Raw genomic sequence first — 26,925 nt, 5'->3', positions numbered from 1 at the left:
GCACGGAGGTGGGGGGGGCAGCCAGGGGTCGGAAATGGTGACAGCAAGGAAGGGATTTGCAAGGGAGAGAAACAGACCATGATTCAATGGCATCTGCATGGCTCAAAACCATTACAGTTGGAGTCGTGTCAAGTGACCGAAAGGAGAGGGGACAGGGATGCATACACTGAGAGAGGCCCAATTTACACTCTGAAAGGTTTCTAGTTGACTTGACAACACTGGGACCATCACGTGCATAAAATATCAGTGCATAAAGGCAACGTGGGTACACCCAGGTTCATGCCTCATATGTGCAGTGTAGGGAGAACAACATGACACATCCCCTGGGTACATGGAATGTGAGGGGCCTGTGCGAAATTGGTGGCGAATGTGTAGAAGGCAACCGCCCAATAGAATATCCATGCACACCTGGACTGGGGGGAGGGATGCAGACATGTAGAGGACACCAAGTAGCAAGTCGTCAGTGCGAGGGAACAATGAGCTTTTTAAGTGAATTCAACTAAAAATCTGTGTCCCTAGAACAGGAGATCACTTCACAAGTCTATAGAACATATGCAATCAGATGGGACATGAACTAGAGGACAGGATTCAGGTTTTTGTGTTCACCATCTGGTTTCTGTGCTGCTCAGCTGCCTACACTGAGGAAAGTGTTCTTCATGTTTGGCGAGTGATGTCCTGAGCTGGCATTCAGGCTCAGTGGTAGAGAAACTGCTTCGCATGTCAAGGTCCTGGGTTCTATTCGCTCCCTTGAAAATGAGTATTACAGGCATGAATAGGAATAGGATCGATGGCATCAGTGTCTTGAAGGAGGAACTCTGGATGGGCAGCCTCAGAGACCATGCGAGGAAGTGATTGCCTATGACCCAATAATACAATATTTCTTTTTGGAAAGAGGAGAGGGGAAACATATAGTGATGTAACATATTAAGTGAGTGCAGAATAAAGCACACAGAAGGAAAAGGTCACTGACGGAGTAAATCCGTGCATAGAGCACAATATGGGTGTGAGCCATCAGAGAGTACAGTGGGTGTCGTGGTGGCAAGCAATCTGATTGTTTTTACGTGTCTTCTTCATATGTCTCACTGGCTCATCATCTATTTTTGTGTCCAAGTCCAATATGGACCTCAGTCTCTCAGGAGCCTGACACTCCCGCCTAGCTGTCCACTGCACATCTGGAAACTCTGCAGCACGTTAGCCTAAGCTTCCTCATTCATGATTATAAATCCCTAAATCCAGTGGTGGATCTTGGGGTTTACACACAACCGAGTTAATGCTTGCCTTGAATGGTATTTTTCTCAGGTTGATAAAGGCAATTTTGTACCAACGTGAATGCCCACGTTGACATTGGCCTTTTCTGTATCCAATCTCCCCTTCCAATGGGGGATACCAAAGAATGAGGAATGGGAGCCTTTCAGAGGTTTTCACATAATGCCACCATTTCAGGTGTGTCCATAGACGCCTTTCCAAAGAACTCCTAGTGCAAAATGTACCTGGTGTGATAGTCTTGACATCCTTCCTCCTGGCACCCTTCATCTCTGGGTCTGTACTTTCACCAGAATGTCTCAATGCAGTGGGAGGCTGGATGGGTTTGGGAAAATGATATCAAATAAATGCTGTGTATTTACTGCAATGTGTAGGTCATAGGAAGAGAAGCGCAAGGTGCAATTACCTTCAAGGAAGGAGCCCTCTGAGATCCTGAAAAGGAAAAGGGACACAGAGTCAATTAGCCATGCATGTGACAAAACCAGCCATAGCTTGGTCTCATATTAAGAAGGAGCTGGACACTCATGCTTCACTTTGGGAATAACTTTGGTAGCCTTGGGCCCTTTAGGGTTTGTGTGCATATTTCCTGGTTTTGGGTCCTCAAAACCACAAGGCTGCATGGTACCACCTTAAACCGGGGCAGAAACGTAGGTTGAATCAACACAAGCAGTGAAGTTTCCAACCCTGAGACTCTTTGCAATAGCCATAAATCAAAGAGGAAAGCGAATGGATGCCACCGGAAAGAGGCACAGTGAGGAAAGATGTGATGGCACATATGTTCCTTGACACCTATGGGAGTTCTTCAGTGCGCTGCACTCCCAACACCTGAGCTGTTCCTCCAGTTGTGCTAGAAGTCAGTGAGCACCAATTGTGTAGAGTCCAGTGAAAGGGGTCATCCATTTCTGATCCAAGAACTTTGCCTCCACCCATTGCCTGACATACACACTTTCGGCAGAAGGGCTCATTCAAAACATTCTTGATTTCCATACCCACGGGGGACACTGGTGTGCCCTCCTTTCTTGCATCCTCTGGTTTTGAGAACTTGAGCTTGCTTGATGAAGACACAGGAGAAGACAGAGGGCCCATTTCTGAGAAAGCAATGGATGGTAAGATTAATATCTCAAAGTATGGTAATGCAAAGGGAATGGTCAATTTTGTGTGATTGCAGAAGTATTTTCCACCGATAACTTTCCCTACTTAAAACATTTGGGAAGGCCCATTAAAAATAAGACTTTGGACACTCAAAATATAAGTTCTATTAAGACTTCTTTTTCTAATAAATCTACTTTCCTATATCTTGGCCATTTTTCAAGAATTTTCATGAAATGCCTCTCATAGAATGATCTCTGAATGATGTCCTGTGTCAGTGAAGAGTTGAGCACCTTTGTAGCTTGCTGAAAGCCCTGGATTCCATCGAACTATTTCCCCCTTCCCAGAGTTGGGAATGAGATGAGTGCTGTCTTTTGAAAACATCCAATGCTTCTACAATCATTGTTATCCCATGTGAACCATTAACTTCCCTGCAAAATGCAGGCTCCTCTCCTGAAAGTGTCTCAGAGTGAAATGACTTTCTCACATTTGACCCCATTCTACCATTTTCATCTTTATTAAAACATCTATGAACAAATAGTAGTCATAGGTTTTTGAAGGAACTCAGATTAAATGCATTTTGTCCTTCCTCATCCTTATCTCCTTATGTGCCTAAATATCTTTCTTCTTTTCTCCATCATTGCACCTACTCTTCAGGTTTTCAAAAAGAACTTCTTACACTTTGTTCTTCATCATTGTGTTTGAGGTTCTGTTTATGAATCCTTTCTAATTAGTTCTTTCCCAATTCAGTACAGTATCAAATAATATTTCTTTGTTCTTATTCTTTATTCTTACACCTTGTCAAGAAGCATGTTCTGAAATGAAATCAAAATATTTGCCTTCCATTCATCTGGTTTTTGTCCTCAGCTATCATCACATTGCTCTTCCCTGAGCATTCTTGAAATAGAAATCCATTACCTTAGTTCTCTTAATGTGGTTTAATGACCATGAACATTCCAATCACCTTAGAATGCATTGGAAATGCAGAATCAAAGACCTTCTGAATTGCAATGTGTATTTTGAACCTCATCTCCAACAAATAACTCATAGAACTGGAGAAATCTGGCCTATAGCAGTCCAACACTAAATCCTCTACCTTAATTTCATATTTTCATTCGAGCCTCAAGCTCCTCTGTACCCTGTCCCCCAAATTGAATCTGTATAAAGATTCAATATGTCCACTGGACATTTCATGAGGTTGTGGTTTTGGTGATCACTCCATAACCAAGTCTGCTCTAATCCCCATTCTCACATCCTGTGGATTATCTACTGTCATTGGAAATAGCAGCATTGTATATGTTGTCAAATTATGTATATGGCTGTGGGAACATATAGGTTTATGTTTATTTGTGGTAAACGCAAGGTAGCTCTGGATGACCTAGTAATTCATTTTTAATGCCATTCTCACCAATAGGAAGAAAAGAAAAGTGGGAAAAAATAGCACTGTATTTCAGACCAGGTTTGGTACTGGAAACTCATATATTTTCCTCACAATTTTCATATGCTGCTCTCCCTCTTTCTAATGTATGACCTGAGTTTTCCCCTTCAGAGTGCACATCTGGTTCTTTTTTATCCATTTACTCCCTGCACTCTGCTTTGCTCATTCTTCATTCCACTTTCTACTTTTCTCTTCAGTATTTCCCAACATTGCTTTTATCAGGCTTTGAAATAGAATTAATAGTTTGGATCATCTGATCACACTCTGAATTTTACCTGTCACTAAAACATGAGAAGATATATCCCTATTACCTTTCCCTTTTGGTCCAAGTATTTAGTACATTCATATCCTCAATTACTCAAATATATTTACTGCTTAGAATTTTTTTAAAAAATATTTTGTCCAACAAACATTTTAAAAATATGTGGCTCTTACCTTCCACAATATGCTTTTTCATTTGAAGTGCATCCAAAGAAAAATGATCAAAGCACTTTGGTGAACAAATCTCACAGATGCGCTGTTAAAATTAATGTCAGTATTGAGTTGCAGAGTCTTAATTACTATTTAAATGCAGACAGCTAAATTTCCACTTTTAAAATCAATAAGAATATATACTAGACAAGTACACGCTTAAAACTTAAACATTTGAAAGAATTTTGTATATCCTCTCCAATTAAGCTTAACTTTCAATGTTATGGCTAAGGACTCGAAAACAAGAATGCAAAGACAGAAGAAAACATTCACTGACAACATACTAAATGATGTGTATAACTTCACAAAGATATAACATCTCTACACCTAACCATACTCAATATTTTCTACCAAAAATAAGAGAATATTTAAAAATATTCTTAGAAATACACTTGATGTTAGACAGCTTTAAACATTTGAAACATTTAAAGACAAAGTATTTTGTGTTAACACTAATATTTGATAAGACAATTTGAATTGTTGTATGCGGAGCAGAAATGGAGCATTCTCACATTTGCTTCATTTTAGCTAATCAAAGACTTCAGAAATGTTAATATCTTTTGGGAAAATTTTTACTGAGAGGAAAAATCATTTAAAAAAGTACCAAAATAGTAAGAAAAATGTTCCTTTATTTTAGCTGTATATAACAGCGAACATTATGGGGGAGAGTATGCAGCAATTTCCACTTAGGAAAAGTGTACCAAGGGAGAAAAATGGGAGTGCATAAGCACACTGTGCTTGTCAGCTGCTCCCTGGATTTGACATAGTTCAACTGGTGTGTGGCTGTATGTTGAGGTGATGCTATAAAACACTGCTGTATAAATATAGAGAGCCAGACACCAGATGAAACCCAGAAGTACTGGGTTCTATAAAAGAATTTACCAAAGAATCAGACTGCATTAGTGTCAGAACAAAACTGGTTAGGGTGAAGAGGGAAAGTTGTCCTCCTGGAGGCCCAGTGAGGGAATCCCAGCCATTTCAACAAAAGCTCATGCCACTCAAGTTAAATAAATGGTTTTCAGCAAGAAGGGACCTGGATTCTGCCTGACAAGTCAAGGGAGCACAGGTGCAATGAAGACTTTTCCCTGCAGTTTCAGAGTGCCTGGCCAGGACCCATCTTCATTAGGGCTCTTATTTTCTTGGTTTTAGTCATGAGAGATCAGAAAAGCCAGGCATTTGATTTCAGCGTTCCAAGACCCACTATGACCTGACTTCTCTAGGCTGGAAGACACCCACACAAAGAGTGTGGCTGAGTCAACAGAAGTTAAGACACAATGAAATATTTGAACCATGAGATGTGACCACACTTTAACATGAATACATTCAATGGCCACTGCTGTTACATTTGTTCATAATTTCAACCAGCTATCAATTATTCTCATATTTGATCATAACTCATTGATCATTTAAGGAGGATAGCCAAATGGAAGCACAAACAATAAAAAAAATTCTCCTCAATCCCAAGGATGAAACTGATCTGTGATCTACCATGAATTCTGAAATTATTTGAAGATTCATAACCAGTTTGAATATTTTCAGAACTATGAAATAATTGATGATATTCCTATTCTAACTTTGCTTTTAAAGGTAATTTTATTTGACTTATTCTTCATTAAGAAAGCAATGATAAGTATAGGAAGTCAGAAACTTGAATTTAAATGTTTACATACCGTTGTTGACTGCTGGTGTTCAGTACCATCAAGAGTATCTTGCCCTTCCTTTGGTGTCACATCTAAATGTGGTTCTGCTGATGAAAGTATAGATTTACTCACATGGCATAGAACAATTATAAAGATGGGTCCTCTAGCATAATAAAGATAAGTATATCTAACAATAATTTATTTATATTTTCCCATATCTGTATTAAGCTTAACTGTTAGCTGAATATTTACTATTAAATTTATATTGCCACTGTGTGTGAGTGGGTGTGCTCCTGGAAATGAACCCATGGACTTGTGCATGTATTGCAATATTCTGCCACTGAGTTTCATCTCTAGGTCTTTAATAGTATTTTGAGACACTGTCACTCAGCATTCCCAGGATGGCTTGAAAGCTGCAATCCTCCTTCCTCAGTCCCTCACATAGCTGGGATTACAGATGTGCTTCACTGCACCCAGCTATTATTGACTTCTCTAGGAAATACTGAGACTAATCCAAAACTTTAAAAACCTCTTGGGGAGCAACTACAAGTCACCAGGTTCAATGCACACAAGCATGTCCAAGATTTACCACTCAAACAAATGGAAAGTCCTCAGAAACAAAATTTTAAAATCCCATAGAAATATGACAATTCACACTGTTTACTAGGCTCTGCCTCAGAAGAGGAATTTTGAAACAGCCCCTCTTCAGTACTAGTAATTTCCAACATGACTGATAGCATTACACCTTTATCAATTATGCCAATTTCCTCACATCTGAAATGTTTTTGTCTTCTATTCTGATAGATTTCTTTTCTTCTTTTATGACTCAGAACTTTTATGGAGTCTTGCTTAATTATGTCTTTCTCTGCTGACATAGGGTGGTGTTTGTTTTATTTTTGTTTTTATATCTATTACACGTTAATGAAGACTGGATAAACAATAAAGTATTTAAGATTTACATTTAAGATTAAAGAGTCCAACAGTTTCATTTCTCCTGAATCAAAAGAATCACTATTATCCTTTGTGCATATTTGATTATATGACCTCTGTAACTCTCTCTGTATCATGTACACAAAAAGAATGAGAAGTTATACTCAATTTCTGCATGATGTGTCTAATGTGTTCTCCTGTCATGTATAACTAATTGGAACAAAATAAGTACTACAGATAATATAATAGGATAATGAGGTCCTATGAAGATTTTCTGCCCATTTCTAGAAACCTGAGTTGCTTTGCATTTTTTTAAATATTTTTTCAGTTGTCAATGGACCTTTCTTTCATTTATTGGTACAAGATGCTGAGAATCAAACCCAGTGCCTCCCACATGCTAGGCAAATGCTCTGCCATGAGCCACAACCCCAGCCCAGCTTTGTGAGTATTTTTAAAGTACATATAATTTTTATTTGTTCAATTGTGTTATACATGACATTAGATTGTATTTTGACATATTTACACAAATTCAGAGTACATCTTATACTAATTAGGATCCTAACTAGTATTTCTATATGATTTAAGTGAAATAACCCCATCCCCCCAAAAAAAACCCCAAATATTCCCTCTGATATGTAGATGCTAACACACAACAATGGGTGGGAGTAAACTAGGAGTTAGATTAGAAAAGGGGAATGAACAGAATGGAGCAGAAACAGTGGAATGATTCTGACATCACTTTCCTATGTACATAGTCTGGTGTTTCTTTGCTTGGTCCTTTCTTAATACTTTATTAATTTCTTCTACTGATTCTTCACAACTTCTTCTGTAAATTATTCATTTACAAATTTCACTCTTTACTCATGTGCTGGAGAAAATAAATGTATCAGTCAACTTTGTCAACAATCTTTACGTGACCTAACAATTGACTGAGCTCCTGGAATGTGCTAGTGTGGATAAAAGTTGTCAGAAATGTGGCCTGAGCTGTTTCTTATGGTGTGTGGTTAATAGCCATGGGCAGGAAATGGTGAGAGCATGAAAGTTGCAAGAGAAAAAGACAACAATTCTATGTCAAAAATATGGAGATTAATGAGGAGTAATGACAGGGAACATTAAAGACAAGGGAAAGGGTTAAATATACAGAGTTAGGCATGATTTGTATAAAGAAAGATTTATAGTTAACTTTAAAATACTTGGACTAGGGCTGAGGTTGTAGCGCAGTTGTAGGGCAAGGTGAAGTGCTTGCCTAGCATGTGTGAGGCACTGGGTTCGATTCTCAGCACCACATATAAATTAATAAATAAAAGTTTTCCATCAACAACTAAAAAAAATTAAAATATTTGGACTATCATATTGTACACAATGGTTCATACTCATATTTGCACTGTAGCTAGAACCCTACAAATGCCATGGGCAGGAGCAATGTGAGGTACATAAGCATAAACAGTGGTGAAGGCAATGGTACAAAATAAACAAGATATCAACCTGAACTGGGGAAATGTTTCCAGATACAAGATACAAAGTTTTCAGTGCCAGTATAAAATGAAGTTTTAAAATGAATTAAAAGTATACAGACTGCAAACATTTCAAATGTTTTCATACACATCTTTCCAGAGAACTCATATTACACAGATTTACCTGATTTAAGTATCTTTGCATCCTTCATCCATACTGATTGATTTGGAGGAGTATCATTTATTTCAAGGAAGGCCTAAATGATTTTGAAAAAAAATATATTAAATAAATGTTGTGTATTTCAAACAAAAGATAGGTAATATGGCAAGCTTAATTTTACAGTATAGAATGCTCCACAGTCTCAATTTGTGCATGTTTTTGGGCAGCTCCTACTGCAGCCCAACAAATATTTCCATGTACACAAAGCCAATATTCAAGACAATTTATTTCTGCTTCTGAAAATGGTTCTGTAACACTTCCTGGTAGGCATACAGGAGGGTATGTCACATTAGAGACTCCAGTCTTCTTGGACTAGAATTGAGAACAAATAAGGAGATCATAGTTGCTAGCCAGAAAACCCAGAAGACTGATTAATTCTAAAAATAGATGTTGTAGAAATAAGCATCCACTTTTTAATTACATCAGCAAGGAAAAATTGTCTAGGTCTTGAATTTTTTTTAGTTTTTTATATCTTTAATCATTATTTTTTAATCTATTCATTGTCTTTTCCTTTTTTCAATGTTTTTGTACTTGTTTTCTCATCTCTCATTTCTATTTGCATCATTTCCCTTTTTAATTTTCACCCTCATTTTCCTCCTGTAGATTTTACCTTCCACCACTTTTTCCTTCATTTTTTAATTTTTTTTTTAACTTCTTCTATCTTGGAATATTAATTTTGGAGTTACTTACACCATTTTTTTTTTGTGCTTTCTGCATTATTAACACTCTCTTCACATTGGTTAGATAATTTAGAGTCATCATTTTAAACATATTTTCTTACACATCAACAAATGCTTTTCTTTGAAGTTGTTGCTCTTCCTGGTGACATTCTTTTAGAAATTGTTTTGAATGAATGATCCTATCACTTTATCACATCGAGTCAGAGCTTTGAAAATATGACTTAACTATATCTCAGGACAAAGCGTAGGATTCGTGAGCGTTGATTGGCGGCAGCGAGAAACGTCCTTGGCGCTCACTGGCTCTGTCATTCGCGGGAAGGAATTGGTGGCGCCAGAAAAAAGTAGAAACAAGGTTGTCGCAGCAGCGGGATTCTGAGGAGTTGGGCGAGCCCACCAAACCGGAACTTTCTGGACTTCTTTCCCAAAGAAATCGCAACCGACATGTGGAATAGTGGATTTGAAAGATATAGCAGCTCCACCACCTTTGGGGGAGCCAGCAGCTACACTCAGTCCCCGGGAGGCTTCGGATCGCCGACACCTTCCCAGGCTGAAAAGAAATCAAGAGCCCAAGCCCAGCACATTGTACCCTGTACCATATCTCAGCTGCTTTCTGCTACTCTGGTTGATGACATGTTCAAAACTGGGAATGTTGAAATTTCACAGGTCACTGTTGTGGGAATAATCAAGGCTCCAACCAATATTGTTTACAAAAAAGATGCATGACAGCTGCACCCATGGATGTTTGCCAGTGGGTGGACACAGATGACACCAGTGGTGAAAATACTGTACTTCCTCCAGAAACATATGTGAAAGTGGCTGGCCACCTGAGATCCTTTCAGAACAAAAAGAGCCTGGTAGCCTTTAAGATCATGCCCCTGGAGGATATGAATGAATTTACCACATATATCCTGGAAATAGTCAATGCGCACATGGTGCTGAGCAAATCCAACAGCCAGCCCTCAGTAGGGAGAGCATCTATCAACAATCCAGGAATGGGGGAAGCAGGAAACTTCAGTGGGAATAGCATCATGCCAACAAATGGCCTCACTGTGGTCCAAAACCAAGTGCTGAATTTGATAAAGGCTTGCCCAAGACCCGAAGGGTTGAACTTTCAGGATCTCAGGACTCGGCTCCAACACATGCCTGTAGCTTCAGTCAAGCAAGCTGTGGATTTTCTTAGCAACGAGGGACACATCTATTCTACTGTGGATGACGATCACTTTAAATCCACAGATGCAGAATAACTGGATTTCACTGGGTACCTGAGATATTTCCAGCTGGATCTTTTTGCACAGTCCATTGCCTCCAGCTCTGTATATATATGATCAAGTGACTTCAAAGAAGGAGATTCATCTGTAAAGAGTTTTAGCTGGCTTGAAACTTACTGACTGCTTTTCTGTTTTTGTATTTTGTGGTTTTGAAGCTCAAAGGGAGATGGACAGTTGACAGGGATGTAAACCAGGATGGAATTTCTCAAGTTTCAAGTAAGCTCCTTAGGATACCAGGGTAGATGGGATTAGAAGAGATGCGCTACCAAGAGAGTTAGGCATTTACTTAACACCTGGGAGTTTCTGTTCTTGAAGTTTTTCTGTTCAAATGAGCAGGATGAAGGTCTGTGGGCAGAGCACCAACCAAGGAACCCACTGCCCTCTGTCTATTTTTGTTTCCCACTCTGGTTCTATGGTTACTTTCAAAATTGCACTTTTGTTCCCCTTCTTGCCTTGTCTGCTGCTGAAGATGGGTTTATATAAAAATGAGATTTAGCATGCTAGCATTATAGGACGGAGGAGGAGAAGAAATGTTAAATAAAACATTGCAAAAAAAACTATATCTCAGGACATATTCAACAGAGAAATCTCAATACAATGACTCACATCAAATATCAGATGAAAAATCAATCCAAATACATGCACAAACAGTATATTAACACAAGTAACATGAGGGAACAATACAATAAGAAACCAACAAGTTTTCTATTTCCACAACAACTCTATTTACATATCAACATTGTCAAACAGCTAAACAAAGAATTTAAAAAATTGACTGTAAAAAAATCAAGAAACAAAGAACACTAAGAAATAAATTATTAATGATAATGTAGATTTTTAAGAAAAATTCCATCACATCAGAAGGTAGCTTTATTTATATGTATTTTTTAACAATTTTATCTTATTCCTTCCATGTGTGTGTGTGTGTGTTGAGAGAGAGAGAGAGAGAGAGAGAGAGAGAGAGAAAGAGAGAGAGGGGGGGATATATATGCTGGCTGTTCTGATTATTTGTATAATAATCAAATTATTATATAATTTGATATATATTATATATGATATGTTATATAATAATTTGATATATATTGTATCATATATAATATATATACACACATATTTGTCTTGTGTTATCTCATATTTAGCATTTTTAATGTAATTCTCTTTTGCTAGCATTGCCTTGTGAAGGTACAGATTTATTGGATTGTTTGATATTCTATTATTTTCATGTGTATATTTTACCTATTTCTCTCCCAATATTTTCTTCTACTCTTGGCCAAATTCTAATATTCTCTCTCCCTCTCTCCAACACTATGATTTTTCTATTTTTCCCATTCCTCTGAATAAACATTGCCTGCTACTGCTCTTCTGCATTCTCTTTTTTCACTTTATAAAATTGTGGTCTATTCTAACTTCCCATCAAATTTACTTTTTCCCTAATTAATTGCATTTTTACCATTGTTCAAAACTAAATGGTTTAGATACCATCTGCTCATACTACTATTTGCTTTTTTAACCAACTGAAAACAAGAGTTTATCATCAATATATTTCTTTTTTTATTTGTTCTTATTAGTTATACATGACAGTAGAATGTATTTTCACATATTATACATACATGGAGCATAACCTCTCATTCTTCTGGTTGTACATTATATAGATTTACATTGGTCATGTAATCATATATGCACATAAGAATGTAATGAATGTCTGATTCATTCTACTATCTTTCTGTTCCCATCCCTCCTCCCTTTACTTCATTCCCATTTGTCTAATCCAAAGTACTTCAATTCTTCCCTACCCACCCACCCACCCTTATTGTGAGTTAGCATCTGCATATCAGAGAGAACATTTGGCCTTTGGTTTTGGGGGATTAGCTTATTTCCCTTAGAATGATAGTCTCCTGTTCCATCCATTATCAGCAAATGCCACAGTTTTACTTTTCAGACCCCCTGGTACATGAAAATTGAATAGGCCAGCAGACAGGCACAAAGAGAGTGTGGAAGAATCTAGCAGGGCAACTCAGAATATCATGGGATTGAAAATGTCTTTCCTGATTGCATAGTCCGAACATTCAATGTGGATCTATGGGAAAGCAAAGGTGTCTTTCTTTTCTTTCTTTCTTTCCCTTTCTTCCTTTTTTTCTTTTTTCCTTTCTTTTTTCTTTCTTTCTTTTTTTCTCTGTCCTTCCCTCTCTCTCTCTTTCTTTCTTTCCTTTTAAATATTCATTTTCTATCCTGCTCCTTTTGTCAATTTGTTTATTACTTCTGCAAGCCTTTGGGGGAGTTTCTTGGATCTTGGAGATACAAGATCCTATTCTTGTGTCAACAGTAATGTTTTAACATCTTCCTTTCCTATTCTTGCCCCTTCCCCCATTTTCTCATGGCTCTCTTGCCTGAATGCTCAGGAAGCTGTGTTCCAGAATTGACCCAGTTCTCTCATGGGGAATAGACACTGAAGACAAGGCCTCTTGAAATCCATGGCCCTTGATTAGAGGCTAGTAGTATAATCCTAACCTTTTGGGCCACAAGTAGGGACCACGCCATTGGTGTTTTTCATTAGTTCATCATAATAACCATCTGTTAAATCAGTCTAATATTTGATCATAAGTCATTGATCATTTCAGGTGGTTATCCAAATGGAAGCAGAAAACCCCAAGCAATTTTAGGCCTCAGACCTAAGGAGCAACTAGTTCAATAAGGTACCATGAATTCTGAAATGGTTTGCACATTCTTAAACTTTCCAAGTGTTTTTAGACCTAAGGACTCAGTGATGATCTCGGCTTGATGAGAATAGTCAGAGAGGTCATTTCATGGGGCCTACTGTCCATGAGTAGAGCAAGGCAAGTGTTGGGAAGCCAGGAAGGGAAATGGACATGTTTACATACCTTTGGCTTCCGCATCTTGGAACCACCAAGGGTTGTGCCCGCTTCCTCTGCCTTCACATGGAAATGTGGTTCTGCTGACAAATATGCAGATTGACATAAATGAATTAGAACATCCTGAACAGGGATGCTGTGTCCTAATGCAAATACATAGGTCTAACAGTAATTCACTTCTCTTTTCCCACACATGCATTTACCTGCAGCTTCACTTTCAGCTGAATGCTGATTTTATTACTTACATTGCTACTGTGTGTGAGTGAGTGATCCTGGAATGGAACCCATGGACTTTGGCATGCTTGGCAAACACTCTGCCACTGGATTTTCTCCCTTGGGATCCTATTCTAGGTATTAGGAAAACCATTGGATGAAGCTGACATAAATTTCCTAGGTACACACACTGGTGTTTCTTGCATTGCTCCTTGGCTAGCTCTTTACTTGTTTTTCCACTGGATGATTCCCTTAGTTCTGGATCATCACGATTTCTGGGTTGCAGGGAACAACATTATGGGTCCCATCCTCAGTCAATGGTATCAGTCACCATTGCCAAGAGTCTTGATTTACTTGACCTGATAGTTGACTGAGCTCCTGGTAAGTGCTAGTGTGGATAAAAGACTTCAGATGTGGTGGTGTTCCTGCAGGTAGGGCCAGAGCAGTGTCTCAATGAGTGAGCTCGGGGGTGGGGGGGGGCAGCCAGGGGTCGGAAATGGTGACAGCAAGGAAGGGATTTGCAAGGGAGAGAAACAGACCATGATTCAATGGCATCTGCATGGCTCAAAACCATTACAGTTGGAGTCGTGTCAAGTGACCGAAAGGAGAGGGGACAGGGATGCATACACTGAGAGAGGCCCAATTTACACTCTGAAAGGTTTCTAGTTGACTTGACAACACTGGGACCATCACGTGCATAAAATATCAGTGCATAAAGGCAACGTGGGTACACCCAGGTTCATGCCTCATATGTGCAGTGTAGGGAGAACAACATGACACATCCCCTGGGTACATGGAATGTGAGGGGCCTGTGCGAAATTGGTGGCGAATGTGTAGAAGGCAACCGCCCAATAGAATATCCATGCACACCTGGACTGGGGGGAGGGATGCAGACATGTAGAGGACACCAAGTAGCAAGTCGTCAGTGCGAGGGAACAATGAGCTTTTTAAGTGAATTCAACTAAAAATCTGTGTCCCTAGAACAGGAGATCACTTCACAAGTCTATAGAACATATGCAATCAGATGGGACATGAACTAGAGGACAGGATTCAGGTTTTTGTGTTCACCATCTGGTTTCTGTGCTGCTCAGCTGCCTACACTGAGGAAAGTGTTCTTCATGTTTGGCGAGTGATGTCCTGAGCTGGCATTCAGGCTCAGTGGTAGAGAAACTGCTTCGCATGTCAAGGTCCTGGGTTCTATTCGCTCCCTTGAAAATGAGTATTACAGGCATGAATAGGAATAGGATCGATGGCATCAGTGTCTTGAAGGAGGAACTCTGGATGGGCAGCCTCAGAGACCATGCGAGGAAGTGATTGCCTATGACCCAATAATACAATATTTCTTTTTGGAAAGAGGAGAGGGGAAACATATAGTGATGTAACATATTAAGTGAGTGCAGAATAAAGCACACAGAAGGAAAAGGTCACTGACGGAGTAAATCCGTGCATAGAGCACAATATGGGTGTGAGCCATCAGAGAGTACAGTGGGTGTCGTGGTGGCAAGCAATCTGATTGTTTTTATGTGTCTTCTTCATATGTCTCACTGGCTCATCATCTATTTTTGTGTCCAAGTCCAATATGGACCTCAGTCTCTCAGGAGCCTGACACTCCCGCCTAGCTGTCCACTGCACATCTGGAAACTCTGCAGCACGTTAGCCTAAGCTTCCTCATTCATGATTATAAATCCCTAAATCCAGTGGTGGATCTTGGGGTTTACACACAACCGAGTTAATGCTTGCCTTGAATGGTATTTTTCTCAGGTTGATAAAGGCAATTTTGTACCAACGTGAATGCCCACGTTGACATTGGCCTTTTCTGTATCCAATCTCCCCTTCCAATGGGGGATACCAAAGAATGAGGAATGGGAGCCTTTCAGAGGTTTTCACATAATGCCACCATTTCAGGTGTGTCCATAGACGCCTTTCCAAAGAACTCCTAGTGCAAAATGTACCTGGTGTGATAGTCTTGACATCCTTCCTCCTGGCACCCTTCATCTCTGGGTCTGTACTTTCACCAGAATGTCTCAATGCAGTGGGAGGCTGGATGGGTTTGGGAAAATGATATCAAATAAATGCTGTGTATTTACTGCAATGTGTAGGTCATAGGAAGAGAAGCGCAAGGTGCAGTTACCTTCAAGGAAGGAGCCCTCTGAGATCCTGAAAAGGAAAAGGGACACAGAGTCAATTAGCCATGCATGTGACAAAACCAGCCATAGCTTGGTCTCATATTAAGAAGGAGCTGGACACTCATGCTTCACTTTGGGAATAACTTTGGTAGCCTTGGGCCCTTTAGGGTTTGTGTGCATATTTCCTGGTTTTGGGTCCTCAAAACCACAAGGCTGCATGGTACCACCTTAAACCGGGGCAGAAACGTAGGTTGAATCAACACAAGCAGTGAAGTTTCCAACCCTGAGACTCTTTGCAATAGCCATAAATCAAAGAGGAAAGCGAATGGATGCCACCGGAAAGAGGCACAGTGAGGAAAGATGTGATGGCACATATGTTCCTTGACACCTATGGGAGTTCTTCAGTGCGCTGCACTCCCAACACCTGAGCTGTTCCTCCAGTTGTGCTAGAAGTCAGTGAGCACCAATTGTGTAGAGTCCAGTGAAAGGGGTCATCCATTTCTGATCCAAGAACTTTGCCTCCACCCATTGCCTGACATACACACTTTCGGCAGAAGGGCTCATTCAAAACATTCTTGATTTCCATACCCACGGGGGACACTGGTGTGCCCTCCTTTCTTGCATCCTCTGGTTTTGAGAACTTGAGCTTGCTTGATGAAGACACAGGAGAAGACAGAGGGCCCATTTCTGAGAAAGCAATGGATGGTAAGATTAATATCTCAAAGTATGGTAATGCAAAGGGAATGGTCAATTTTGTGTGATTGCAGAAGTATTTTCCACCGATAACTTTCCCTACTTAAAACATTTGGGAAGGCCCATTAAAAATAAGACTTTGGACACTCAAAATATAAGTTCTATTAAGACTTCTTTTTCTAATAAATCTACTTTCCTATATCTTGGCCATTTTTCAAGAATTTTCATGAAATGCCTCTCATAGAATGATCTCTGAATGATGTCCTGTGTCAGTGAAGAGTTGAGCACCTTTGTAGCTTGCTGAAAGCCCTGGATTCCATCGAACTATTTCCCCCTTCCCAGAGTTGGGAATGAGATGAGTGCTGTCTTTTGAAAACATCCAATGCTTCTACAATCATTGTTATCCCATGTGAACCATTAACTTCCCTGCAAAATGCAGGCTCCTCTCCTGAAAGTGTCTCAGAGTGAAATGACTTTCTCACATTTGACCCCATTCTACCATTTTCATCTTTATTAAAACATCTATGAACAAATAGTAGTCATAGGTTTTTGAAGGAACTCAGATTAAATGCATTTTGTCCTTCCTCATCCTTATCTCCTTATGTGCCTAAATATCTTTCTTCTTTTCTCCATCATTGCACCTACTCTTCAGGTTTTCAAAAAGAACTTCTTACACTTTGTTCTTCATCATTGTGTTTGAGGTTCTGTTTATGAATCCTTTCTAATTAGTTCTTTCCCAATTCAGTACAGTATCAAATAATATTTCTTTGTTCTTATTCTTTATTCTTACACCTTGTCAAGAAGCATGTTCTGAAATGAAATCAAAATATTTGCCTTCCATTCATCTGGTTTTTGTCCTCAGCTATCATCACATTGCTCTTCCCTGAGCATTCTTGAAATAGAAATCCATTACCTTAGTTCTCTTAATGTGGTTTAATGACCATGAACATTCCAATCACCTTAGAATGCATTGGAAATGCAGAATCAAAGACCTTCTGAATTGCAATGTGTATTTTGAACCTCATCTCCAACAAATAACTCATAGAACTGGAGAAATCTGGCCTATAGCAGTCCAACACTAAATCCTCTACCTTAATTTCATATTTTCATTCGAGCCTCAAGCTCCTCTGTACCCTGTCCCCCAAATTGAATCTGTATAAAGATTCAATATGTCCACTGGACATTTCATGAGGTTGTGGTTTTGGTGATCACTCCATAACCAAGTCTGCTCTAATCCCCATTCTCACATCCTGTGGATTATCTACTGTCATTGGAAATAGCAGCATTGTATATGTTGTCAAATTATGTATATGGCTGTGGGAACATATAGGTTTATGTTTATTTGTGGTAAACGCAAGGTAGCTCTGGATGACCTAGTAATTCATTTTTAATGCCATTCTCACCAATAGGAAGAAAAGAAAAGTGGGAAAAAATAGCACTGTATTTCAGACCAGGTTTGGTACTGGAAACTCATATATTTTCCTCACAATTTTCATATGCTGCTCTCCCTCTTTCTAATGTATGACCTGAGTTTTCCCCTTCAGAGTGCACATCTGGTTCTTTTTTATCCATTTACTCCCTGCACTCTGCTTTGCTCATTCTTCATTCCACTTTCTACTTTTCTCTTCAGTATTTCCCAACATTGCTTTTATCAGGCTTTGAAATAGAATTAATAGTTTGGATCATCTGATCACACTCTGAATTTTACCTGTCACTAAAACATGAGAAGATATATCCCTATTACCTTTCCCTTTTGGTCCAAGTATTTAGTACATTCATATCCTCAATTACTCAAATATATTTACTGCTTAGAATTTTTTTAAAAAATATTTTGTCCAACAAACATTTTAAAAATATGTGGCTCTTACCTTCCACAATATGCTTTTTCATTTGAAGTGCATCCAAAGAAAAATGATCAAAGCACTTTGGTGAACAAATCTCACAGATGCGCTGTTAAAATTAATGTCAGTATTGAGTTGCAGAGTCTTAATTACTATTTAAATGCAGACAGCTAAATTTCCACTTTTAAAATCAATAAGAATATATACTAGACAAGTACACGCTTAAAACTTAAACATTTGAAAGAATTTTGTATATCCTCTCCAATTAAGCTTAACTTTCAATGTTATGGCTAAGGACTCGAAAACAAGAATGCAAAGACAGAAGAAAACATTCACTGACAACATACTAAATGATGTGTATAACTTCACAAAGATATAACATCTCTACACCTAACCATACTCAATATTTTCTACCAAAAATAAGAGAATATTTAAAAATATTCTTAGAAATACACTTGATGTTAGACAGCTTTAAACATTTGAAACATTTAAAGACAAAGTATTTTGTGTTAACACTAATATTTGATAAGACAATTTGAATTGTTGTATGCGGAGCAGAAATGGAGCATTCTCACATTTGCTTCATTTTAGCTAATCAAAGACTTCAGAAATGTTAATATCTTTTGGGAAAATTTTTACTGAGAGGAAAAATCATTTAAAAAAGTACCAAAATAGTAAGAAAAATGTTCCTTTATTTTAGCTGTATATAACAGCGAACATTATGGGGGAGAGTATGCAGCAATTTCCACTTAGGAAAAGTGTACCAAGGGAGAAAAATGGGAGTGCATAAGCACACTGTGCTTGTCAGCTGCTCCCTGGATTTGACATAGTTCAACTGGTGTGTGGCTGTATGTTGAGGTGATGCTATAAAACACTGCTGTATAAATATAGAGAGCCAGACACCAGATGAAACCCAGAAGTACTGGGTTCTATAAAAGAATTTACCAAAGAATCAGACTGCATTAGTGTCAGAACAAAACTGGTTAGGGTGAAGAGGGAAAGTTGTCCTCCTGGAGGCCCAGTGAGGGAATCCCAGCCATTTCAACAAAAGCTCATGCCACTCAAGTTAAATAAATGGTTTTCAGCAAGAAGGGACCTGGATTCTGCCTGACAAGTCAAGGGAGCACAGGTGCAATGAAGACTTTTCCCTGCAGTTTCAGAGTGCCTGGCCAGGACCCATCTTCATTAGGGCTCTTATTTTCTTGGTTTTAGTCATGAGAGATCAGAAAAGCCAGGCATTTGATTTCAGCGTTCCAAGACCCACTATGACCTGACTTCTCTAGGCTGGAAGACACCCACACAAAGAGTGTGGCTGAGTCAACAGAAGTTAAGACACAATGAAATATTTGAACCATGAGATGTGACCACACTTTAACATGAATACATTCAATGGCCACTGCTGTTACATTTGTTCATAATTTCAACCAGCTATCAATTATTCTCATATTTGATCATAACTCATTGATCATTTAAGGAGGATAGCCAAATGGAAGCACAAACAATAAAAAAAATTCTCCTCAATCCCAAGGATGAAACTGATCTGTGATCTACCATGAATTCTGAAATTATTTGAAGATTCATAACCAGTTTGAATATTTTCAGAACTATGAAATAATTGATGATATTCCTATTCTAACTTTGCTTTTAAAGGTAATTTTATTTGACTTATTCTTCATTAAGAAAGCAATGATAAGTATAGGAAGTCAGAAACTTGAATTTAAATGTTTACATACCGTTGTTGACTGCTGGTGTTCAGTACCATCAAGAGTATCTTGCCCTTCCTTTGGTGTCACATCTAAATGTGGTTCTGCTGATGAAAGTATAGATTTACTCACATGGCATAGAACAATTATAAAGATGGGTCCTCTAGCATAATAAAGATAAGTATATCTAACAATAATTTATTTATATTTTCCCATATCTGTATTAAGCTTAACTGTTAGCTGAATATTTACTATTAAATTTATATTGCCACTGTGTGTGAGTGGGTGTGCTCCTGGAAATGAACCCATGGACTTGTGCATGTATTGCAATATTCTGCCACTGAGTTTCATCTCTAGGTCTTTAATAGTATTTTGAGACACTGTCACTCAGCATTCCCAGGATGGCTTGAAAGCTGCAATCCTCCTTCCTCAGTCCCTCACATAGCTGGGATTACAGATGTGCTTCACTGCACCCAGCTATTATTGACTTCTCTAGGAAATACTGAGACTAATCCAAAACTTTAAAAACCTCTTGGGGAGCAACTACAAGTCACCAGGTTCAATGCACACAAGCATGTCCAAGATTTACCACTCAAACAAATGGAAAGTCCTCAGAAACAAAATTTTAAAATCCCATAGAAATATGACAATTCACACTGTTTACTAGGCTCTGCCTCAGAAGAGGAATTTTGAAACAGCCCCTCTTCAGTACTAGTAATTTCCAACATGACTGATAGCATTACACCTTTATCAATTATGCCAATTTCCTCACATCTGAAATGTTTTTGTCTTCTATTCTGATAGATTTCTTTTCTTCTTTTATGACTCAGAACTTTTATGGAGTCTTGCTTAATTATGTCTTTCTCTGCTGACATAGGGTGGTGTTTGTTTTATTTTTGTTTTTATATCTATTACACGTTAATGAAGACTGGATAAACAATAAAGTATTTAAGATTTACATTTAAGATTAAAGAGTCCAACAGTTTCATTTCTCCTGAATCAAAAGAATCACTATTATCCTTTGTGCATATTTGATTATATGACCTCTGTAACTCTCTCTGTATCATGTACACAAAAAGAATGAGAAGTTATACTCAATTTCTGCATGATGTGTCTAATGCGTTCTCCTGTCATGTATAACTAATTGGAACAAAATAAGTACTACAGATAATATAATAGGATAATGAGGTCCTATGAAGATTTTCTGCCCATTTCTAGAAACCTGAGTTGCTTTGCATTTTTTTAAATATTTTTTCAGTTGTCAATGGACCTTTCTTTCATTTATTGGTACAAGATGCTGAGAATCAAACCCAGTGCCTCCCACATGCTAGGCAAATGCTCTGCCATGAGCCACAACCCCAGCCCAGCTTTGTGAGTATTTTTAAAGTACATATAATTTTTATTTGTTCAATTGTGTTATACATGACATTAGATTGTATTTTGACATATTTACACAAATTCAGAGTACATCTTATACTAATTAGGATCCTAACTAGTATTTCTATATGATTTAAGTGAAATAACCCCATCCCCCCAAAAAAAACCCCAAATATTCCCTCTGATATGTAGATGCTAACACACAACAATGGGTGGGAGTAAACTAGGAGTTAGATTAGAAAAGGGGAATGAACAGAATGGAGCAGAAACAGTGGAATGATTCTGACATCACTTTCCTATGTACATAGTCTGGTGTTTCTTTGCTTGGTCCTTTCTTAATACTTTATTAATTTCTTCTACTGATTCTTCACAACTTCTTCTGTAAATTATTCATTTACAAATTTCACTCTTTACTCATGTGCTGGAGAAAATAAATGTATCAGTCAACTTTGTCAACAATCTTTACGTGACCTAACAATTGACTGAGCTCCTGGAATGTGCTAGTGTGGATAAAAGTTGTCAGAAATGTGGCCTGAGCTGTTTCTTATGGTGTGTGGTTAATAGCCATGGGCAGGAAATGGTGAGAGCATGAAAGTTGCAAGAGAAAAAGACAACAATTCTATGTCAAAAATATGGAGATTAATGAGGAGTAATGACAGGGAACATTAAAGACAAGGGAAAGGGTTAAATATACAGAGTTAGGCATGATTTGTATAAAGAAAGATTTATAGTTAACTTTAAAATACTTGGACTAGGGCTGAGGTTGTAGCGCAGTTGTAGGGCAAGGTGAAGTGCTTGCCTAGCATGTGTGAGGCACTGGGTTCGATTCTCAGCACCACATATAAATTAATAAATAAAAGTTTTCCATCAACAACTAAAAAAAATTAAAATATTTGGACTATCATATTGTACACAATGGTTCATACTCATATTTGCACTGTAGCTAGAACCCTACAAATGCCATGGGCAGGAGCAATGTGAGGTACATAAGCATAAACAGTGGTGAAGGCAATGGTACAAAATAAACAAGATATCAACCTGAACTGGGGAAATGTTTCCAGATACAAGATACAAAGTTTTCAGTGCCAGTATAAAATGAAGTTTTAAAATGAATTAAAAGTATACAGACTGCAAACATTTCAAATGTTTTCATACACATCTTTCCAGAGAACTCATATTACACAGATTTACCTGATTTAAGTATCTTTGCATCCTTCATCCATACTGATTGATTTGGAGGAGTATCATTTATTTCAAGGAAGGCCTAAATGATTTTGAAAAAAAATATATTAAATAAATGTTGTGTATTTCAAACAAAAGATAGGTAATATGGCAAGCTTAATTTTACAGTATAGAATGCTCCACAGTCTCAATTTGTGCATGTTTTTGGGCAGCTCCTACTGCAGCCCAACAAATATTTCCATGTACACAAAGCCAATATTCAAGACAATTTATTTCTGCTTCTGAAAATGGTTCTGTAACACTTCCTGGTAGGCATACAGGAGGGTATGTCACATTAGAGACTCCAGTCTTCTTGGACTAGAATTGAGAACAAATAAGGAGATCATAGTTGCTAGCCAGAAAACCCAGAAGACTGATTAATTCTAAAAATAGATGTTGTAGAAATAAGCATCCACTTTTTAATTACATCAGCAAGGAAAAATTGTCTAGGTCTTGAATTTTTTTTAGTTTTTTATATCTTTAATCATTATTTTTTAATCTATTCATTGTCTTTTCCTTTTTTCAATGTTTTTGTACTTGTTTTCTCATCTCTCATTTCTATTTGCATCATTTCCCTTTTTAATTTTCACCCTCATTTTCCTCCTGTAGATTTTACCTTCCACCACTTTTTCCTTCATTTTTTAATTTTTTTTTTAACTTCTTCTATCTTGGAATATTAATTTTGGAGTTACTTACACCATTTTTTTTTTGTGCTTTCTGCATTATTAACACTCTCTTCACATTGGTTAGATAATTTAGAGTCATCATTTTAAACATATTTTCTTACACATCAACAAATGCTTTTCTTTGAAGTTGTTGCTCTTCCTGGTGACATTCTTTTAGAAATTGTTTTGAATGAATGATCCTATCACTTTATCACATCGAGTCAGAGCTTTGAAAATATGACTTAACTATATCTCAGGACAAAGCGTAGGATTCGTGAGCGTTGATTGGCGGCAGCGAGAAACGTCCTTGGCGCTCACTGGCTCTGTCATTCGCGGGAAGGAATTGGTGGCGCCAGAAAAAAGTAGAAACAAGGTTGTCGCAGCAGCGGGATTCTGAGGAGTTGGGCGAGCCCACCAAACCGGAACTTTCTGGACTTCTTTCCCAAAGAAATCGCAACCGACATGTGGAATAGTGGATTTGAAAGATATAGCAGCTCCACCACCTTTGGGGGAGCCAGCAGCTACACTCAGTCCCCGGGAGGCTTCGGATCGCCGACACCTTCCCAGGCTGAAAAGAAATCAAGAGCCCAAGCCCAGCACATTGTACCCTGTACCATATCTCAGCTGCTTTCTGCTACTCTGGTTGATGACATGTTCAAAACTGGGAATGTTGAAATTTCACAGGTCACTGTTGTGGGAATAATCAAGGCTCCAACCAATATTGTTTACAAAAAAGATGCATGACAGCTGCACCCATGGATGTTTGCCAGTGGGTGGACACAGATGACACCAGTGGTGAAAATACTGTACTTCCTCCAGAAACATATGTGAAAGTGGCTGGCCACCTGAGATCCTTTCAGAACAAAAAGAGCCTGGTAGCCTTTAAGATCATGCCCCTGGAGGATATGAATGAATTTACCACATATATCCTGGAAATAGTCAATGCGCACATGGTGCTGAGCAAATCCAACAGCCAGCCCTCAGTAGGGAGAGCATCTATCAACAATCCAGGAATGGGGGAAGCAGGAAACTTCAGTGGGAATAGCATCATGCCAACAAATGGCCTCACTGTGGTCCAAAACCAAGTGCTGAATTTGATAAAGGCTTGCCCAAGACCCGAAGGGTTGAACTTTCAGGATCTCAGGACTCGGCTCCAACACATGCCTGTAGCTTCAGTCAAGCAAGCTGTGGATTTTCTTAGCAACGAGGGACACATCTATTCTACTGTGGATGACGATCACTTTAAATCCACAGATGCAGAATAACTGGATTTCACTGGGTACCTGAGATATTTCCAGCTGGATCTTTTTGCACAGTCCATTGCCTCCAGCTCTGTATATATATGATCAAGTGACTTCAAAGAAGGAGATTCATCTGTAAAGAGTTTTAGCTGGCTTGAAACTTACTGACTGCTTTTCTGTTTTTGTATTTTGTGGTTTTGAAGCTCAAAGGGAGATGGACAGTTGACAGGGATGTAAACCAGGATGGAATTTCTCAAGTTTCAAGTAAGCTCCTTAGGATACCAGGGTAGATGGGATTAGAAGAGATGCGCTACCAAGAGAGTTAGGCATTTACTTAACACCTGGGAGTTTCTGTTCTTGAAGTTTTTCTGTTCAAATGAGCAGGATGAAGGTCTGTGGGCAGAGCACCAACCAAGGAACCCACTGCCCTCTGTCTATTTTTGTTTCCCACTCTGGTTCTATGGTTACTTTCAAAATTGCACTTTTGTTCCCCTTCTTGCCTTGTCTGCTGCTGAAGATGGGTTTATATAAAAATGAGATTTAGCATGCTAGCATTATAGGACGGAGGAGGAGAAGAAATGTTAAATAAAACATTGCAAAAAAAACTATATCTCAGGACATATTCAACAGAGAAATCTCAATACAATGACTCACATCAAATATCAGATGAAAAATCAATCCAAATACATGCACAAACAGTATATTAACACAAGTAACATGAGGGAACAATACAATAAGAAACCAACAAGTTTTCTATTTCCACAACAACTCTATTTACATATCAACATTGTCAAACAGCTAAACAAAGAATTTAAAAAATTGACTGTAAAAAAATCAAGAAACAAAGAACACTAAGAAATAAATTATTAATGATAATGTAGATTTTTAAGAAAAATTCCATCACATCAGAAGGTAGCTTTATTTATATGTATTTTTTAACAATTTTATCTTATTCCTTCCATGTGTGTGTGTGTGTGTTGAGAGAGAGAGAGAGAGAGAGAGAGAGAGAGAGAGAGAGAGAGAGAGAGGGGGGATATATATGCTGGCTGTTCTGATTATTTGTATAATAATCAAATTATTATATAATTTGATATATATTATATATGATATGTTATATAATAATTTGATATATATTGTATCATATATAATATATATACACACATATTTGTCTTGTGTTATCTCATATTTAGCATTTTTAATGTAATTCTCTTTTGCTAGCATTGCCTTGTGAAGGTACAGATTTATTGGATTGTTTGATATTCTATTATTTTCATGTGTATATTTTACCTATTTCTCTCCCAATATTTTCTTCTACTCTTGGCCAAATTCTAATATTCTCTCTCCCTCTCTCCAACACTATGATTTTTCTATTTTTCCCATTCCTCTGAATAAACATTGCCTGCTACTGCTCTTCTGCATTCTCTTTTTTCACTTTATAAAATTGTGGTCTATTCTAACTTCCCATCAAATTTACTTTTTCCCTAATTAATTGCATTTTTACCATTGTTCAAAACTAAATGGTTTAGATACCATCTGCTCATACTACTATTTGCTTTTTTAACCAACTGAAAACAAGAGTTTATCATCAATATATTTCTTTTTTTATTTGTTCTTATTAGTTATACATGACAGTAGAATGTATTTTCACATATTATACATACATGGAGCATAACCTCTCATTCTTCTGGTTGTACATTATATAGATTTACATTGGTCATGTAATCATATATGCACATAAGAATGTAATGAATGTCTGATTCATTCTACTATCTTTCTGTTCCCATCCCTCCTCCCTTTACTTCATTCCCATTTGTCTAATCCAAAGTACTTCAATTCTTCCCTACCCACCCACCCACCCTTATTGTGAGTTAGCATCTGCATATCAGAGAGAACATTTGGCCTTTGGTTTTGGGGGATTAGCTTATTTCCCTTAGAATGATAGTCTCCTGTTCCATCCATTATCAGCAAATGCCACAGTTTTACTTTTCAGACCCCCTGGTACATGAAAATTGAATAGGCCAGCAGACAGGCACAAAGAGAGTGTGGAAGAATCTAGCAGGGCAACTCAGAATATCATGGGATTGAAAATGTCTTTCCTGATTGCATAGTCCGAACATTCAATGTGGATCTATGGGAAAGCAAAGGTGTCTTTCTTTTCTTTCTTTCTTTCCCTTTCTTCCTTTTTTTCTTTTTTCCTTTCTTTTTTCTTTCTTTCTTTTTTTCTCTGTCCTTCCCTCTCTCTCTCTTTCTTTCTTTCCTTTTAAATATTCATTTTCTATCCTGCTCCTTTTGTCAATTTGTTTATTACTTCTGCAAGCCTTTGGGGGAGTTTCTTGGATCTTGGAGATACAAGATCCTATTCTTGTGTCAACAGTAATGTTTTAACATCTTCCTTTCCTATTCTTGCCCCTTCCCCCATTTTCTCATGGCTCTCTTGCCTGAATGCTCAGGAAGCTGTGTTCCAGAATTGACCCAGTTCTCTCATGGGGAATAGACACTGAAGACAAGGCCTCTTGAAATCC

The 26,925-nt window shown here is 38.1% G+C and overlaps 2 protein-coding genes and 2 pseudogenes across 2 annotated transcripts in view; 2 read left to right on the top strand and 2 right to left on the bottom strand.

The window, feature by feature from the left end:
* Positions 1 to 1,692: 1,692 nt before the first annotated feature.
* Positions 1,693 to 15,688, bottom strand: LOC144374223 (uncharacterized). Its single transcript, XM_078037152.1, has 7 exons — positions 15,668 to 15,688; positions 15,489 to 15,576; positions 13,333 to 13,406; positions 8,470 to 8,542; positions 5,932 to 6,005; positions 4,226 to 4,307; positions 1,693 to 2,351 (listed from the first exon to the last, which is right to left on the bottom strand). Exons 2-7 carry the CDS (start codon positions 15,529 to 15,531, stop codon positions 2,053 to 2,055), a joined length of 645 nt encoding a protein of 214 aa, XP_077893278.1. The 5' UTR covers positions 15,532 to 15,576; positions 15,668 to 15,688; the 3' UTR covers positions 1,693 to 2,052.
* On the top strand, positions 9,494 to 10,967 carry LOC144374216 (replication protein A 32 kDa subunit pseudogene; annotated as a pseudogene).
* Positions 15,681 to 26,925, bottom strand: part of LOC144374222 (uncharacterized) — a 14,009-nt gene continuing 2,764 nt past the window's right edge. Inside the window, exons 4-7 of the mRNA XM_078037151.1 lie at positions 22,468 to 22,540; positions 19,930 to 20,003; positions 18,224 to 18,305; positions 15,681 to 16,349 (exon numbers count right to left, since the gene is read on the bottom strand). Coding sequence (XP_077893277.1) covers positions 16,051 to 16,349; positions 18,224 to 18,305; positions 19,930 to 20,003; positions 22,468 to 22,540 — 528 coding nt within the window. The 3' untranslated portion in view covers positions 15,681 to 16,050. The remainder of the gene's footprint in view (positions 16,350 to 18,223; positions 18,306 to 19,929; positions 20,004 to 22,467; positions 22,541 to 26,925) is intronic.
* On the top strand, positions 23,490 to 24,972 carry LOC144374214 (replication protein A 32 kDa subunit pseudogene; annotated as a pseudogene).

Source organism: Ictidomys tridecemlineatus, unplaced genomic scaffold, assembly GCF_052094955.1.
Source record: "Ictidomys tridecemlineatus isolate mIctTri1 unplaced genomic scaffold, mIctTri1.hap1 Scaffold_623, whole genome shotgun sequence".
NCBI lineage: Eukaryota > Metazoa > Chordata > Mammalia > Rodentia > Sciuridae > Ictidomys > Ictidomys tridecemlineatus.
This window is presented reverse-complemented; position numbering and strand designations above follow the sequence as displayed.